At 38.9% G+C, this 18,687-nt stretch overlaps 2 protein-coding genes across 3 annotated transcripts; both read left to right on the top strand.

The window, feature by feature from the left end:
* The first annotated feature begins 1,060 nt into the window (after positions 1–1,060).
* LOC122002304 (2-hydroxyacyl-CoA lyase-like) lies at positions 1,061–3,975 on the top strand. The gene is made up of 2 exons (XM_042557432.1): positions 1,061–2,548; positions 3,421–3,975. The coding sequence occupies exons 1-2, from the start codon at positions 1,157–1,159 to the stop codon at positions 3,733–3,735; spliced, it is 1,707 nt and encodes a 568-aa protein (XP_042413366.1). The 5' UTR covers positions 1,061–1,156; the 3' UTR covers positions 3,736–3,975.
* Positions 3,976–5,442: 1,467 nt separating this feature from the next.
* On the top strand, positions 5,443–12,067 carry LOC122002303 (protein transport protein SEC23-like). 2 transcript variants are annotated; one of them, XM_042557430.1, is made up of 6 exons: positions 5,443–5,888; positions 6,201–6,695; positions 6,981–8,801; positions 11,137–11,253; positions 11,431–11,502; positions 11,647–12,067. In XM_042557430.1, exons 2-6 carry the CDS (start codon positions 6,225–6,227, stop codon positions 11,782–11,784), a joined length of 2,619 nt encoding a protein of 872 aa, XP_042413364.1. In that variant the 5' UTR covers positions 5,443–5,888; positions 6,201–6,224; the 3' UTR covers positions 11,785–12,067. The 2 variants fall into 2 exon arrangements, with proteins under 2 accessions (XP_042413364.1, XP_042413365.1); XM_042557431.1 differs by having other exon boundaries at positions 5,443–5,892.
* The last annotated feature ends 6,620 nt before the right edge of the window (positions 12,068–18,687 follow it).

The raw sequence follows: 18,687 nt of genomic DNA, 5'->3' as shown, positions 1-18,687 counted from the left end.
ATCTACAATATAAATTAAACGGACAACTACACTTAGCATAAATATAGACATTTGACCAACGTGATTCTTATAAATATTTATACAAAAGCTAGGTTTTTAGTATACATCCTAACAATTCTGTTAGAGAGTATGTGGGTAGGTCTTATGAATGAATTCATGTGAACTGGAATATTGACAGGACTGATTAACATACTCATCTTCATTGTCGGAGTGAAGCGTCTTGATTTTATCCCCAAATTATGTCTAAATAAGAGTCTGAAAAGACTGAAATATAATGAGCACTTTCTTTTTATGGTGTAGTAGATAAACCAAAGTCATGCAAGTACAATCATTAATAAAGATTACAAACCATTGGTAACCAGTGTGTTTTGGAGCAGGATCTCAAACATAAGAATGAACTAATGCAAAAGGAATGCCCCGTTTATTATGTTGTAACGGATAAAACATTCTATGACTTTTTGCTAACAAACAAGTTTCGCATTTAAAATCCGTAAGAGATAAACCCAAAAATAATGCGAGAAACACATGTTGCAAATAATTGAAAGAAGAGTGACCCAGTCGACGATGCCATAGAAGAACTTATTGTGTTTGATAGTCACTAGATGTGTGATGAGCACTATCACTGATGAAGTCATCCATGTAATAGAGTCTTCTTTTTAGTACCATGTTCAATGATTTTCTTTGTGAGAATACCCTGAATAACATAGAATATGGTATAAATCAGTAATGTGTAATGCAAGTCTTTTGTAAATTAGCCAACAGATAGGAAAGTACTAGTAAGTTATTAGATAATGATAGGTTAAAGGATAAGTATACAGTTTCAATCCTAGTTACCAAAGATATGCCATCATTAATATTATCGAATTGAGAAGAGTATCACCTAAAGAAATAGGCTTTGATACCATACTAAAATTTTTAGGTAGAAGATCTAATGATAATATATATATTATATAATGATACAATATGATATACTAATTAAGTAAAGAATTAAATGCGATGAATCGTATCGTAATTATATTCTTAACAAATAATACTAATTACTAAATGCTATCGATTCAATTATCATCTTTTCTAACTGACTCCATGTAACACTCGCCGGATCCGTTTCCTCCATCGCTCCTCTCCTTCGCTCACACACGCTGTTCTACTTTTGGCCATGGCGAACGCTTCTGAAGCCCAGATCGACGGGAGCACTCTGGTGGCTCTCTCCTTGGCTCGAGCTGGCGTGCAGGTCATGTTCGGGGTTGTGGGGATCCCCGTCACCTCGGTCGCAACCCGCGCCGTCGCCTCAGGCGTCCGCTTCATCGCCTTCCACAACGAGCAGTCAGCCGGGTACGCCGCCACCGCCTACGGCTATCTTACCGGCCGACCGGGCGTGTTCCTCACTGTCTCTGGTCCAGGATGTGTACACGGCCTCGCTGGGCTCGCCAACGCCGGCGCCAACACTTGGCCGGCCGTCATGATCTCCGGATCTTGCGACCAGGCCGACGCGGGAAGGGGGGATTTCCAGGAACTCGATCAGATGGAGGCTGTCAAGCCCTTCGTCAAGTTCTCCGCCAAGGCCATGAATATCTCGCAGATCCCTCGAATGGTGTTCGAAGTGCTGAGCCACGCCGTCGCCGGGCGTCCGGGAGGATGCTACTTAGACCTTCCGTCCGACGTCCTCCATCAGACGATTACGGATTTTGAGGCCGAAAAGTTGTTGTCCGGGGCCGAAAACCCTAGAATTGAGAAATTTGGGGGCGAAGAACCCCTAGATATAGAAAAGGCAGTGTCTTTGTTGAGAACCGCCGAGAGGCCGTTGGTAGTGTTTGGGAAAGGCGCTGCTTTTGCACGAGCAGAGGAGCCACTGAGAAAGCTAATTGAGATTACTGGAATCCCCTTCCTTCCTACTCCGATGGGAAAGGGATTGGTGCCGGATACTCATGAACTCGCGGCTACAGCTGCACGATCTCTTGCTATTGGCCGCTGCGATGTCGCCCTCGTCGTGGGCGCCCGTCTCAACTGGCTGCTCCACTTCGGAGAGTCACCAAAATGGTCGCAAGATGTGAAATTCATCCTTGTGGATGTCTCCAAAGAAGAGATTGAGCTCCGAAAACCTCATCTTGGTTTAGTTGGTGATGCCAAGAAAGTTCTTGAACAGATCAACAAAGAGATTAAGGATCAGCCTTTCTGTTTGGGGAAAACTCATCCTTGGGTGGAGGCCATTTGGAAGAAGGGAAGGGAAAATGTGGCCAAGATGGAAATTCAGCTGGCAAAGGATGTGGTACCCTTCAATTTCTTCACTCCAATGCGGATCATAAGGGATGCAATTCTCGCACAGGGCAGCCCTGCTCCGATATTGGTGTCAGAGGGTGCTAATACCATGGATGTGGGAAGATCTGTGTTGATTCAGAATGAGCCTCGGACGAGATTAGATGCTGGAACATGGGGGACGATGGGAGTAGGGCTGGGATATTGCATTGCAGCTGCAGTGGCCGCACCTGAAAGATTGGTGGTTGCTGTTGAAGGGGACTCAGGATTTGGATTCAGTGCCATGGAAGTTGAGGTAAGTTTCTGTTTATGTGCTTTATAGGCTTGTATCAGTCCTAGATGTTCTTCTGTTACATTATCCATGATACTAATTGATGTTGCCTTATGTGCATTATACACCATGAAAGACCCTTATTTTTAGATGTCGCAATGGTGAATGATATTTTTGGTGTCTTCTTAGAAGGTTAAACGTTAATGTATTAGAAATCTTGTTATGTTTATTTGTGAATCCTGCTCGAGTCAGATGTTTATGCATTCATGCTGATTGTTTTTTCACTTATTACTCATGGTATCAATGTGGCTAGGGAACTATGTGGATGATCTATTCTTTGGCTCTGTCTTGAGAGGAGTTACTATTTAATTAAACGGTTTAGACAATTGAAACAAATATGCTAAACAAGTAGCTTCCTGTGATCCTAAATCTTGGGAGGAATTACTACTAGTTAAATTCTTTAGACAATTGCCTATTCTCATGTGTCTTTACATATCTATTTCTTTTGACACTATCCTAACAATAGTATTACGGTCCTTTCAAGATTTTAACCAAACTATTCTACAACACTTCGATTTCCTTCTGTGAAAGATTTGCTAACAACCTTATGGCTGAGCTGAGGCTAAATAGTTGGCATGAACATGGTTTGACGATGATAATGCTCACAAGAATAAACATATGCGGCGATGTCAATTTTATGTATTCATATGCATATTAATATCACTTTCATCATCATCTTAATGATATTATAGCTCTTATAAATTTTAACATAATTCATTATGTCGAACTCCTTTGAAGTTGTTTACATTCAGAGCTGTTTTTTTCTTCACCATTGCTACCTTTGGCAAATTGTTGCATTTTGAGTTTCACTAACCCTCATTGCTTTGAACTACCAGACATTAGTGAGATATCAATTGCCAGTTACCGTGATTGTGTTCAACAACGGTGGTGTATATGGCGGTGACCGTAGATCTCCTAAGGAAATCACTGGACCATACAAGGATGATCCAGCCCCAACTTCCTTTGTTCCAGACTCAGCGTACCATACCCTGGCTGCAGCTTTTGGTGGCAAAGGTTATAAAGTTGGAACTCCTGAAGAACTCAAATCGGCGCTCGCTGAGTCTTTCTCTGCTCGAAAACCAGCTGTTATCAATGTCATAATAGATCCGTATGCTGGTTCTGAGAGTGGGAGATTGCAGCATAAAAATTAAGTATATTGGTTCGTGAAGTACTGCAACATGAAATGATTCTGTTGCATGAGCACTAAAAAGATTAAAGTGTCGGATTTGCATTCTAAGTTTGTTTTAATGCTTTTATGCTAATCAATGAAGAGAACAATAGACGAACAATGCCAGCTTCTAGTTGAGCTAAATCTCTTCAGATGGTATCAAATTGTGTATTTTGTTTTTCGGCACTTGGATTGGATTTTTCCATTGATCACCCTCGACGAGTGTTGTTCTAGTTACTTCAAGGGCCTCTCTTATATCTAACAATCGGTGGGTTGATTTCTTGTTTGTCGATAGAAGAGAAGGCTTCAATGTTGTTTGATGGCTAAAAATAACTTTTTTTTTTTGTTTTAATCCAGGTAGCTCTGCTTTGGGCTCAACTAGTCCTGGATAGAGTTGTCAGACGAGTCGACTAGTGGCCTGGAGATGATCGATAGAGTTGTCAAATCAGTCGATCCATGACGGTTCAAACAAGCCCATTGCGAGTCGGCCATTTGACAGGGTGAGACAGACCGACTCGTGATCTTAGTGGATTGAAAAATCCTCAATTCAAGATGGTTAACCGGGCCAACTCACAAGCCCATAATATATATACCTTGTGAGCACCATGTGCAAAAGAAAATTTCTTTACACCCTGTTTGGAAACAACTTAAGTGAAGGAATTGAATTGAATTCCATTAGGAATTGAATTCTGGCAGGAATTGAATTCAATTCCTATGTTTGGAATGAATTAGTGAATAATAAAATTGAATTGAATTCCTTAATTTGGAATATATTTGAATTGAATTTTATTCTTATACATTTACCATTTTATCCTCATAACTAATCATTTAATAATCAAGTTAAGTATTAGAGAATAGGAAGAAGAGATTGCACAGTTAAGACAGCAGTATGAAGAAGGTGGCGCACGGGAGAAACGGTGCACGGAGTAGTTTTCGACATAAGGAGAAACAGCACATGAGAGAAAGACAGGAGAAAACAAGAGAGTCGGCAGATGGAAAAAAGGGTTTTAAGTTAAAAGGGCAATTAGGTAATTTTAGTTGTTCATGATAAATCTCTATCCAAATCTGACCATTTGAGGTCTGATTTATTATTCACGTTTTGAATGAAATTGGAATTGAATTCCATATCAAATCTATCTCAAAAATTCATTCCAAACTATGGAATTGAATTTCAATTACCATAGGAATTCAATTCCATAGGATTCCAAACAGGGTGTTAGTGTTTTTTTTTTTTTTCAATTTAGGGTTGTCTTTATGGATAGGTTATAGTATTAAAGCTACATATTTTTTTAAATAAAAATTAAAAATAAAAATTTACACATAGTGATCATTAGGTGTATACCATTCGATGTGTAGGCTAGTATTCGTATATATAAAAGATTAAAGTTTTTAAATTTAATTACGGATTAGATGAATCAAACCCACTAGTCTCATTTTCTACTTTAATCTCAAGTTTTGGAGTATTTTTTTTAATCTGGAGGCCAACTTAAGCTTGCTAGAAAAAAATGATTAATTAGATTGTGTAACATTGCGTTTGGGATGATTGACTCGGTTTCGTAGAAGTTTTTCATCGGGTATCAGGATAAATTGGGAAGTGCACGCAGCGGGCAGCCCAGAAATCCAATATATATATATATATATATTTTTTTTTTTTGTTTGTTTGTTTTTTCATTTTACTCTTCGTTTTTCTTTCTTTCTTTCCCTTGTATTTACTCCCTCCCTTCCTCTCTGCTGTTCTTCCTAGTTTTCCCCTTCCCGTACCTAACGATCACGATACCGTTCGTATGGGTTCGAATTCGCCGAGGACCGCGGCTTGAACCTCCGAGCGAGAACGGGAGCGGCAGCGACGACGTGTACGAGATGGCGAGGATGGAGATCAGATCGGGCGTTCCACCCTTTTGCAGCTGCACATGAGGGAGAGAAGAGGGTGCTGGCGATCGATTCCCACCCTCTGCCTCTCTCTTCCTGACTCTCATCCGTGGTTCTTGCCCACTGCTGCGTCTTCATCCTTTCAATCGCCCAGATCCTTGATTCCGAGATCTGACGCAACCTGATCGAACTAGATTGAGAAAAGGCAGCGATTTTTGACGGAATCACTTGCAGTCGCTATACTCCATCTTCACTGACAACGGCAAAGTAGGTATTCTGCTCCCTTTCCTTATCTCACCTGCTCGACCAGCTCTTTGATCAAATTATTATGAAACATTTTTTAATTTTGTTTTCATTTTGTGGAATTTGAAGTTTTTTTCCCATTTTTCACCGCTCGTTTTTCGTTCTATAACTGTCTAATCATTGTTACTGCTAATGGTAGATCAGATGATCTGAGTTAGTTTTATTTCCTTTTAACTTCCAATTTTTTGCTGAATTAAAGCAGTCATATATTCGCTAAACTGTTTTAGCAATTCCCTTTTCAATTGGCCATTTTGTTGACATTTCCCTTACTGACAGGATTTTGAAGTAATTTGATCGCCGATGGAGACTCCACCGCTTCCACCTCCTTCAATGGGCTACTCTCCCCCAGTTGCTACTCCTAGTACTCCATTGCCTCGACCTGAGCGGCGGCCTACGCCACCTGCATTCTCCTCTCCGTCAACATTTTCTCCTCTGCCACCCCAACAAAATCAACTGCCTCGCACATCATCTCAGACGCAGACTCCTGGCTCCCTGTCATCAGGAGATGGGGTCCATGTTAGCCCTCCAGTTTCACAGTTCAGCACTCCTCCTGGCCCACCAATTTTCTCTCCACCTCTCCGCCCAGCTGCCGTGCCTTTCCGAGCTACACCGACGACCCCGCAGCCAGTACCATTCTCATCAGGCTCTACTTTACCAACATCCTCGTCGCCTCATTATTCAAATGGATCCCATGAGCTGCCATTGCACCATTCTACTTGTCTGGATGAATCTACTTTCGAGTCCCCTTATGTTCTATTTTCTGCTCACAAGGTACTTATTGCTTCTAGAAATTGTATTGCCTATCAACTTGGGTTATCGTTTGGATTTCTTTTCCCCGTTTATTTATCTTTTCACTGTTCTTTTATACCATTTCCACCTTTTGCATATATTAACTTGGGGTCTTTCAACCAAAATTTATTAGAAGATATATTTGTTTTCTTACTATTATTTGCAAAATTAATTTAAAAATATAATCATTTGTCCTTAAGCTAATAAATTCTTGATGTATGGCTGACCATCTTCAGCTAATTTTGCAAGTGTTACTTCCCTTGACAGGTGTTAAAGCATAAAAAACTTGCAAATGTGCCTAGCTTGGGTTTTGGAGCTTTGGTCTCACCTGGGAGGGAAATTGCACCTGGTCCTGAGGTTGTGCACCGTGAACCTTATCGTTGCCAAAGTTGCGGGGCTTATGCAAACCTTTACTGTGAAATTTTAATTGGATCGGGGCAGTGGCAGTGTGTAATATGTAAGAGATTGAATAGCAGCGATGGAGAATATATAGTTCCTAGTAAGGAAGATCTTCAAAACTGGCCAGAACTCTCTTCCTCAGCTATTGATTATGTTCAGATAGGAAATAAACGACCAGGTTTTGTTCCAGTTTCTGACCCGAGAATGTCAGCACCTATTTTTCTTGTAATTGATGAATGCTTGGATGAAGCACATCTCCAGCATCTTCAAGGTTCTTTGCATGCATTTGCTGACTGCCTGCCCCCTACTGCACGGCTCGGTGTCATAACATATGGACGGACAGTGTCAGTGTATGATTTTTCAGAGGGCTCAATGGCATCAGCTGATGTCCTACCAGGTGATAAATCACCCACCCAAGAATCTTTGAGAGCACTCATATATGGCACTGGTGTTTATTTGTCACCCATACATGCTTCACTTCCTGTGGTACATACTATATTCTCATCTCTAAGGCCTTACAAAGTCAATCTTCCAGAAGCTTCTCGCGACCGATGCATAGGTACAGCAGTGGAGGTTGCTCTAGCAGTCATTCGTGGACCATCAGCTGAGATGACGCGTGGAATTATCAAACGATCAGGAGGCAATTGCAGAATCATTGCCTGTGTTGGTGGTCCGAATACTCATGGACCTGGATCAGTTCCACACTCAGTTTCTCATCCGAATTATGCTTACATGGAGAAGACAGCTATGAAGTGGATGGAACATCTTGGTCAAGAAGCACTCCGACATGAGACTACAGTGGATATTCTTTGTGCTGGAACATGTCCAGTTAGGATTCCTATTCTACAGCCTCTAGCAAAAAGCTCTGGTGGTGTACTGATACTTCATGACGATTTTGGAGAAGCCTTTGGTGTCAACTTGCAAAGAGCATCCATGAGGGCAGCTGGTTCCCATGGATTGTTTGAAATACGTTGCTCAGATGATATTCTTGTGACTCAAGTCATTGGACCAGGAGAAGAGGCCACTGCTGATTCACATGAAACATTCAAAAATGACTCTTCATTTTGTATTCAGATGCATAGTGTTGAAGAAACACAAAGCTTTTCCTTGTCCATGGAAACTAAAGGAGATATTAAGAATGACTATGTTTATTTCCAATTTGCAGTTCGTTATTCAAATATATATCAAGCAGACATTTCTAGAGTGATTACTGTGAGGTTGCCTACTGTGGATAGTGTATCCATGTATCTTAGAAGTATCCAAGAAGATGTAGCTGCTGTGCTTATTGCTAAGAGGACTCTCTTGCATGCGAAAACGTCTTCTGATGCTATTGATATGAGACTTACACTAGATGAGAGAGTTAAGGATATTGCCCTAAAGTTTGGTTCTCAGCTACCCAAATCTAAGCTTTACCGGTTTCCTCAGGAGTTATCAACTCTTCCTGAAAGCTTATTCCATCTTAGAACAGGACCACTGTTAGGAAATGTTATTGGCCACGAGGATGAAAGGACTGTCTTAAGAAACTTATTTTTGAATGCATCATTTGATTTGTCCCTTCGGATGTTGGCTCCTCGATGTTTGATGCATCGCGAAGGAGGTACCTTTGAGGAGTTACCAGCATATGATCTTGCTATGCAATCTAATGCGGCTGTGGTCCTTGACCATGGAACAGATGTTTTCATATGGTTGGTAAGCCATTTCGTCACCTTCTTGGTTAAACAAACTAGATCATTCTTATCCTTGCAATTTAAAAATTTGTTAAAGTGCATTTTATGTATTTTCAAGATGGATATTCTTACTATCTTTTTTCCTTTCCTTTATGTTGGTATGTGTATGAACTATGGAATCCATCTTCACTTACTGCCGCCTTGTTCTGTTAGCAGTTTGGCAAATCTGGTCCAATTTCAGATGATTTCATTATAAATATGGTTTTTTTTTTGTCATTCTTACATTAGTTTGATCTGGATTCTAAGTAGTACTTTTTAGAATCACTGAATTCTAAATAGTACTCTTTAAGTCACTGAAGAAGCTAAGTAGGAGGGAGATATAATATTGTTTCTTTTCTTGTGTTTAAGTGAACATTACTTTAGATTCTTTCTCTGTAATTTGTAGAGTTTTCACTGAATCTGCTTGGGATAATAGAGGATTAACATCATTCACACTTTCTATCACTTTATTCTAATTATGTGTTTTTTTATTTGTTCAATTGTCTAAAATTTATATATGATTAACTGTATCCATATTCACATAAAATATCCTGAATCAGGCATCCTACCATATTATTGTATTGGTGCAGCTAGGTATTTTCCAATTTACTCATTAAACTAATTTCAAGCTTTTCTACAATTTATTCATATTAATTGGCCTATGACATTTTCTTGGCTAACCATGGCTTCTGGCGATACTTTCTATCCTAACGCTGCATTAATTTAACCACCAGAGTAGGGACATAATCAATAATCCATGTCTCTGTCCATGTGACAGTGAACTTATTGCGCTTCTATTGGATTAGAGATTTCAGTGCTTAAGGATCATTAGCTTATTCTATTCTTTGAATTAATATATGTTCCATTGTGAAGATATGATAAGAGCACCTTATTCTCATTTTTCTCCCGTCACCTTTTGCAGCTCCATGTTCCACCTTGAGCACATTTTTGTATATAAGCAACATCATCCTCATCTAAATAATGGATCTGGTGTATAAGCCTATAGTTTTTGGCTAAACACCAGGACTTTCTTGACAGCTGGAATCTGTTTTTAGCAGTTGAAGGAAACAAAACACTTAATAGTAGAAAAGGGATCAATTATATTATTCTATCTCATATTGTAGCATAAATAACTATCAGTATCTAGCTTGTCACGTAAAATAGAAAAAGAAAGATGTTGCACAAAATAGAAAATTGCCACTGACATTTGATTAAGATATTGATCATGTTGTGTTGCGAAAAGATGTAGCACTGGTGCAATGACCGAGAGAGCCTTGACAGTGCAATGTTTAAGTTGGCTTAGTCTGTATACAAAAAGTATAACCTTCTTGAGCCTAATCTTCTTCCTTACCTCATACATCAAAGAATCTTTAAATAAAAAAATTTCAAAGATGGAGAGTTATGTAGAAAAAAAAGAAGAGATATATTAGAGTTCCAGTAACCACTCTCGTAGGAGAGAATAAAAGGAGAAATATTTGGAGAATGCAAGAGTAAAAGTCTGATATTTACTCCCATAGTGAGAAAATGGTAAGAGGAGGATAAGAGAAGTTTTAACATCCACTTAGATCTACATAGGATTTTGTCAAGAGCAAGAGAAAAACTAATCTACATACAATTTTGGAAGAGCGAGAATAAAACTAATCTACCTTTAACTTGCAATCAGTTGAGAAAGTTAGTGGAAGTCTAGTGATTTAACATTTACATGGACTCCTAGAAAAGAAGGGACATGTTGGAAGAGAAAAGAAGGGGCATGTTTCAATCAACTTTAAGTATGCTATCGATTAAGATAAATTTTCAATTTCATGTTTACTTTGATATTCTTCAATTTCTTTATCCTAATGTAAGTGTAAAACAATGTGCCTATACTTCCTCAACTACTTTCTTTCTTATATTCTTGTACTCTGAAAGATCAACCTATATTCATTTACTTCCAACTCGAGCTGAGTGGGTTCTCAAAGTTTAGGCTAAAACTATTTATCTTTCTGAACATGAAAATTCTGATATACTATGATCTGTCGATCAGTTATTATGAATACAAATGCTTCAATTGTTTAACATCACATGACATGGTAGTTTCATTATTCCTTTTCAGTTCCTCTAAAGAATACTAGTGTGCATTTCATTCCACTTTTTGATTGCTTTATGTAGGTGCGTTTCTATTTTCAGAAAATGCTAAGGGCATGCTGAATTGCTTTCTAGTTTATAGTCTACATGGCCTTTCCATTTTACTTGCAATTTCCATTGGTTTATAAATTTCTTCCAAATTTGTCAGTCTAATATGTATCCATATTCATAGTTGATTGGGTGCTTTATTGCAGGGTAGTGAGCTTGCAGCTCAAGAAGGAAAAAGTGCAGCAGCTTTAGCAGCTTGCAAAACATTAGCAGAGGAACTATCTGAGCAACGTTTTCCAGCTCCTCGGATTCTTTCATTTAAAGTCTGTCTTTCTGCACACATTATCATCTTTCGTGTCATTATTTTCTGGAAACCTTTTTCCTGCACAATTTTAGCCTTCGATTTTTGATCTACTATAACTTAGCTAGAAGATTAGTTAGTTAATCAACATGACCAATAGTAGCTTTCACTATACACTGATATGCTTCAATGTCGGCAGGAGGGGAGCTCCCAGGCTCGGTATTTTGTTTCACGTTTGATACCAGCACACAAAGATCCTCCTTACGAGCAGGTAGAGATTGTCCTTTCTCTCAAAGAGTGTTGCATAAGAAAACTGATATAAATTGTACCATTTTCATTGATCTAAACTGCATAAATTTGAGATGATTTTATTGTCGAAGAATTTATCTCCTAACCAAAGTGGATCCTTAATCAGGAGGCGAGATTCCCTCAGCTACGCACCTTATCCCCTGAGCAACGAACCAAGCTAAAGAGCAGCTTCATTCACTTTGATGATTACAGTTTTTGCGAGTGGATGCGAAGTCTGAAGCTAGTGCCTCCTGAACCAAGTTAAATTTCCGAGCAACAATTTTATAGGGTTTGAACTCTTGATGACGCCAAAGGAAAACTTATTGAAACCATCAGGAACTTCGTGACGATTTTTTTTTTTAATTTAGTGTTGGACCTAAAATCCAAGTTTCTGTAACTGATTTTGAATGTCTAGTATCTGTTGCCTGTCGGTCCAATTCTGATAATGTTCAAAGGTGGTTTACATATGAGAGATATCAGAATACAAAGACGATTCTTTCCTGTTTTTGAGATTTCAAAAAACAATAATATCTAGCTTTTTTTCTGCACTCGTGCTGAAATATGAAATCCTTGTGTCTATGTTCTTGATTGAGATGTTTTCGAGCCTCATATAGTCCTTGCTTTCTCCAAAGTTATTTTCCTTTTTAAAAAATTATCTATATTTTTTTATTATCTAAAATATTCCTGGGCTGTTTTTTATTTTTCATGAGCAAAAATCAAAAGCTCGCCTTCCTTTTTATTGTAATCACCGAGACTTTGTTTTTTTATTAAAAAAGCATCGGCCTATCTTTAATTTTTAAAACGATAAATGTCTCCCTTATTTATTAGTCATTATTTGAAATATTAATAGTCGTTCGTGATTTATTTCTTCCATATTAAACGGATACATTAAGGACGAACATATTCATCTTTTACCATCATATTTTAATTTTTAAAACTAATTCGCAGCTACGGTAAGAAAATTTTAATTCTCATCAACCTTAATAAATTATAGTTATAGTTGTTAAAATATAGATAATTTTTGATCAACAGTATATTATAGTAATACTTCAATTTTGATCCACATTAATAATATTATTATATTGTAGCAATTAAAATTTATATCATTTTATAATACTTCATTTCTGATCAATATTAGTCCATAAATCAACATTATAACAATTATTACTCATAATTACTATAACTTATTAGCCCTTTATTGCCGATAAGAGAAGGATGAATTGTTTTAAAATTAAAAAATTAAAATTTTCTCAATCTTTGGACTAAGTTAGATAAACATTTGTTTAATAACAAAAAGTAAAAGCATAAACTAAAAATAGAGATAAGAGAATTTATTAGGTTTACAATCAGAAGATTATTAATCCTAAACAAATGAAGCTCACTAAAATCTCCTTTGGGAGGAGTAGCCTCTTTATAACATTGACAACTCACAAAAGTAGTAGAACAGAAAAAGAATTAGTTTTCAAGTGTCTTACTAACTATAGAAATCAGGACTGTATTTATAAACCTGATCCGGGTGCCTGGAAAGGTTTCAGGCACCTGGGCGTGGATAAAATTTTATCCGTACCACAACGTATCATGACCCAATGGGTTTGGATAAAATTTCCGTTAGATCGTAGAGCTCGCTAGAGAGGGGGGTGAATAGTGATTTAAAAATTTGAAGCGAGTACGCAGCGGAAAAATGAAAATCAAAACACAACACTAACATAAAACCAGTTTTACTTGGTTCGGAGTCTTCATCGACTCCTACTCCAAAGCCCGCACTTGTCGAGTGTTTTCGTTGGACAATTCACTAGCAGTTCGAAAAAGTGATTACAGATGTAAGTACAAGAATGCTTAAAATGGAATACCGACAACAATTGAAAAAGAAGACTTGAGCCGCAAGTTGTCGGAGAGGCTTCGCAGCGTCGCAGGAGCACAACGCAGTAAAGCAGTCATTGGAAGATTTTCTTGTTGTATTTGATGTTCTGTGGAGGCCTTCTTTTATAGGCATGCTCCGGGTGCCCGGACCGTGACGTAGGTCCGGCCAATCAGCGAACTCCAAATCTGCGACGAGATAGATTTTGCCTTCCGGGTACTTGGATCCCTTCCGAGCGCCTGGACCACCTTTCACCAGAAAGTTCATTTCCTGTAAGAAAATGTTAGTCTGAGGCAAAATAAAAGTTAAACTACCCTGCAAAACAGAAGTTAGCACAATTATAGTAAAAGAGTAGTAATTAGATTATGTCTCACCGAGATCGGAATCTAGTCACGATCTCAACCTAGATTTCCGAAATGATTCTAAGTTGGATCGACGCTTACTGTTCCCTCGACCAGGGAATGCGTCCTCACCAAGTCACTCCCCTCCAGTGACTTATCTTAACTTACCTGCCAAACGACCGGTCAGCCTGTCGACCCGTCTGGACTTCGTGCTAGCTATCAGGTCAGCCCATCGACCTAGCTGGACTTCGTGCCAGACATCCGGTCAGCCTGTCGACTAGTCTGGACTTCGTGCCAGCTATCAAGTCAGCCCGTCGACTTAACTGAGCTTTGTGCCAGCTATCCGGTCAGCCCGTCGACCTAGCTGGACTTCGTGCGAGACATCCGGTCAACCCGTCGACTAGTCTGGACTTTATGCCAGCTATCAAGTCAGCCCGTCGACCTAGATGGGCTTCGTGTCAGCTATCCGATCGGCCCATCAACCTAGCTGGGCTTCGTGCCAGCTATCCGGTCCGCCCGTCGACCTAGTTGGGCTTCGTGCCAGCTATCCGGTCGGCCCGTCGACGTAACTGGGCTTCTCCTGCACACTTCGTCAAAGTGTTAGATCACTATGAAACTAACTTAACCTCCTCTGTCATTCATCAAAACCTGAGTTAGACCGTTAGTGCTAACCGCACCAACAATCTCCAGTCTGGGTGTCTAGAAGGGTTCCAGGCGCCCAAACTGCCTTCGCACAGGGGCACCTAGCCAAGGTGCCCCGGTTGGACCAGACTGGTCCGGGCGCTTGGAGTAGCTCCAAGCGCTCGGACTTCGGGCACCCGGAATAGCTCCGGGCGCTCGGACCAAAGTCAACTTCAGGTTGATTTTTTTTGCTCGCTTGGGTGATTTCAACCATTCAGAATAGAGTTCACCTAAACCCATTTTTCAGCCTTCTCCAGCAGTCTTCCGCTTCAGCTTCTTGTCCCTCGGAAACACCGCGCGCCTTGTTCTCGTCCGCCAACGTACTCTTTCGTAGCTCCTCGTCCCTCGAACGCACCGAGCCCGTCGACTCTCTCTCGTGCTACTCGCTAGCTGTATTTTTTGCTGGAGTTCCTATGCTCCTCAATTCATGCACACTTAGATACAATGCATCAAAATAACAATAAGATCTAACTTGACTTGGTTGATCACATCAAAACCATCACGGGATACTTATAATCTCTCATTTTTTTGCTGTTGATCAACCTAAGTTAAGGTAAAACAAGATATTAAATTAAAGACATTTAAATGAATATTCAAGATATGCAATATTTGATAAAAATGTACATCCCCTTAAACCTAACTTCAACTCTCCCCCATTCATCACATTAAAAATAGGGATTTTACTAAATTAAATTAAAATTAAAATCTAAGACATACATAAAATGTCACGCCCCCAGAGGAGTCCCTACCGATGAAAATCTGGCAGCATCTCCCCTATACCAACGATAATATGAATCCTGAATACATAGCCCTTAGGGCCTCTCAATCCTTAGCCAATGTAGCCGGAATAATACAATAAAGAAAATACACATTCCACGCAGTTTATAGTAGTACAGCCTCCGGTTGACTATACATCAAATCACAACCACGCAGTTTCAATAAGATAGCCTCTGGCTGACAACATAAAACGAAAGGAATGCAATGATATTTAAAACATCACAGATATATATAATACCTACTCCACTACAACGAGGAAAAACCAACCCACCTAGAAAACCTTCACAGTGGAAAACGAGGGTAGTGTACCCAAAACTTGGTATAAAAATCCACGGGTGTAAGAACTACACATCACCAGGTTGTAGGTCATATAGCAAGGAAATAAAAAATCAAACATAAAAACCATCACAACATGGAGAGGGGACTAGCAGCTGGAACTTCCTGATGGCTTCAACCTAAAATAAGAATAAATCAACGAAGTGAGTTTAATAAATTCAGCAGGTATCAAGCAGACATGCGTGTTAAATTATAACTATCAGTAATAGTCATGCAGTACAATCTCCTAAACAATACTAAGTAATGCAAGACTGAACAATGAAAGAAACTATACTCACCAAGACCTCCTATCCTGACATAAGGGTGTGAACCATACAAACAGATGCAGGATCGTCAGGCCAAATACATAATGTCTCTTGTATACATGTCAATCATATGCAGCCACCAAAATGCAGCAATCACACACAAATAAATGCAATCCATGCATATGGTGCAAATGACATGATCACCCGTGACGCCAGTCAGCCACCGTCATCGCGATGATGAGGTCGAGTGGGTAGAGCTATGACAACTGTATACTCTGTCATCACTACTCCTGAGTGACTGAGTGGACAGGATGTTGTCGAAGTACACCTATCCTCCTACCCCAACTAAATGGGGGAGCCGAAGCTCTCATCTCCCTGTGTCATAGTCAAGAGGAGGGATCCTTGTCCGTGTTAGATCGAAAGCGCTAGAGGAGGGGGGAGGGAGGGTGAATAGCGCTCGTGACTATTTCGTTCGTTTCAAAAAACTAAAAGTAAAACATGCAGCAAAAAATAAAACACACAATGCAAACACCAAGTTTTTACTTGGTTCGGAGCCTGTGGCGATTCCTACTCCAAGGCCTGCACATAAGAGTGCTTTCGATGGACAATCACTAATCAATTTGAAATAGTACAGAAAAATTACAATTGTAGTACAAGGAACTTTTAAATGAAAACAATACTGACAGCTTTGTATGAGGAAATCTTCTAGAAGAATCATCGTCGGAGCTTTCGGGCTTCGTGGAAGTGATTTCTAAGCAGCTCGAAGAAGCGGAAGTTGTTCGTTGTGTTGTTCTGAAGCTTCTGGTCGAGGCTACTTTTATAGGTTGTTCCGGGTGCCTAGAACCCCTCCGGGCGCATGGACCACGTGGCTCGGTCCTCCACGCATGCCACATCAACTTAACAATAACTTTTTAGTTCCGGGTGCCTAGACCGACTCCGGGCGCCTAGACCGACTCCGGGCGCCCGGACCGACTCCGAGCACCCGGTCCGACTTCGGCCGCCCGGACCGACTCCGGGCGCCCGGACCGACTCGGGACGCTCGGACCAGTTCCAGGCGCCCTTACCAACTTTCTCCGACCCCCTTTTTTTGCTGCAAAATAAAGTTAGTCCAAGCAAAAACAATATACATAGAATATGAAATTATGACAGCCTCTGACTGTCCAGTTCTGATGTTGAGTTTCGTCGAAACTCTAGGTCTAATCAATGCCTACTGTTCCCTCGTCAGGGAATGTGTCCTCACCTACTCCTCTCATGAGAGTTTACCTATTGCCAGCTCAGTCCTCCAGACCGACTAAACTTTCTACTAGCGCCCGAGACTCCAGGACTTTCTGCTGGACGTTCGCTTCACGACCCGTCCAGTCTTTTCACCTGGTCCGTGACCACCAGGACTTTCCACCTAGAGTCCTCGACACTAGGGTTTTTACCCGAAGCCTTCAACCCGTCAAGACTTTTCCACTTAGGGTTACCACCCCCTACGACTTAGGGTTACCACCCCCTAGGATTTTCCATCTGCCTAACCGCAGCTATGACTTTTGCCTAAGTACACTTAGGACTTTCCTGCAAACTCATTCAAACACGTTAGACTACAAATAATCTTAACTTTGAACCATTTGCCATTATCAAAACTTAGGTTTGATCTACGGATGCTTCCCGCACTAACAATCTCTCTCTTTTTTATTATGCCAACAAAATTCAAAGTTAAGTAAAATATAATTTAAACAACATAAATGCAATATCAAGATTCAAGAAATTAATTGCAAAATTTAGAACAACTTAGAACAACAAGTTGTATTTCCCCCTTAATCAAATCACTTATTACTTAACTTTCACTTTCTTCTCCCCATTTGCCATATATCAAAAAACAAATAGAGAGACGGTTGTTTTACATAGAAAAAAATATTTATTCTTTTAACTTTAAGCTCCCTCTGAAGGGTAGCACTTAAAAATTTAGCTAATTTTTAAGCATTTGAAAGTGAGTCAGCCTTTAAAAAAAACTTAGCTTTTGAAAATAAGTGCTTTGAAATAGATTTAACTAATTTAGAAATGCTTTGAAAATACTTAGCTTTTTCGAAAAGACTAACTTAGCTAATTTTTAGCTTTGAAAATAATTGTTTTGTCAAATATTTAGCTTTCAAAAGAAGTTGATAAGAACTTAGATTTAATACTTAGCTTTATAAAGGTTTTGAAAAAGACTTAGTTCAAAGTACTCAGCTTAAAAAGGGCTTTGATTAAAGTTTAGTTTAAAAATTTTGATAAAAACTAAGTTAAGTACTTAGCTTTTTCAAAAAACTTTTGATACCAAAAATACTTTTAGCTTTAAAAATACTATGATAAAAGCTTCAGCTTTAAAAATATTTTGATAAAAACTTAGCTTAAAATAAAACTTTAGCTTTAAAAATATTTTGATAAAACATTTAACTTTAAACATAATTTCTTGAAAAAGATTTGATAAAAGCTTAGGTTTACAAAAAAAATTGATAAAAATTTAGTTAAGTACTTAACTTTGATAAAAGCTTAGTTAAGTACTTAGATTTTGATAAACACTTAGCATTTAAAAATATTAAAAAAACTTAGCTAAGTAAAAAAAAATACTTTAGCAAATACTTAATTTTTGTCTTTTTAAAAAATAATTTTAAAATTAAATTTCCTCTTCCACTCCCCCTTAATTAATGCCAAAAAAATTAATTAAATAATTTTGGTTTAGGAATCCTAGAGTCCAAGCATGTAAATCAAAAACATAAAGATTATTATTTATTTTTCTAATTTTCCATCTCACTCATTCTATATTATCAAGCATATTCAACTTATGAGTTTGTGTGAGACGGAGTTATGTTTACTTTAATTTTATCGATATTTAAAAATATTGAAATTGAGATTTAAAATATAAGATTGAATTTTCAATGAGTTTAACATTTAAAATTTAAAATATA

Source organism: Zingiber officinale, chromosome 7A (genome assembly GCF_018446385.1).
Source record: "Zingiber officinale cultivar Zhangliang chromosome 7A, Zo_v1.1, whole genome shotgun sequence".
NCBI classification, from domain to species: Eukaryota; Viridiplantae; Streptophyta; class Magnoliopsida; order Zingiberales; family Zingiberaceae; genus Zingiber; species Zingiber officinale.
The sequence above is the reverse complement of the archived record's forward strand: the minus strand, read 5'-3'. Positions and strand labels throughout refer to the sequence as shown.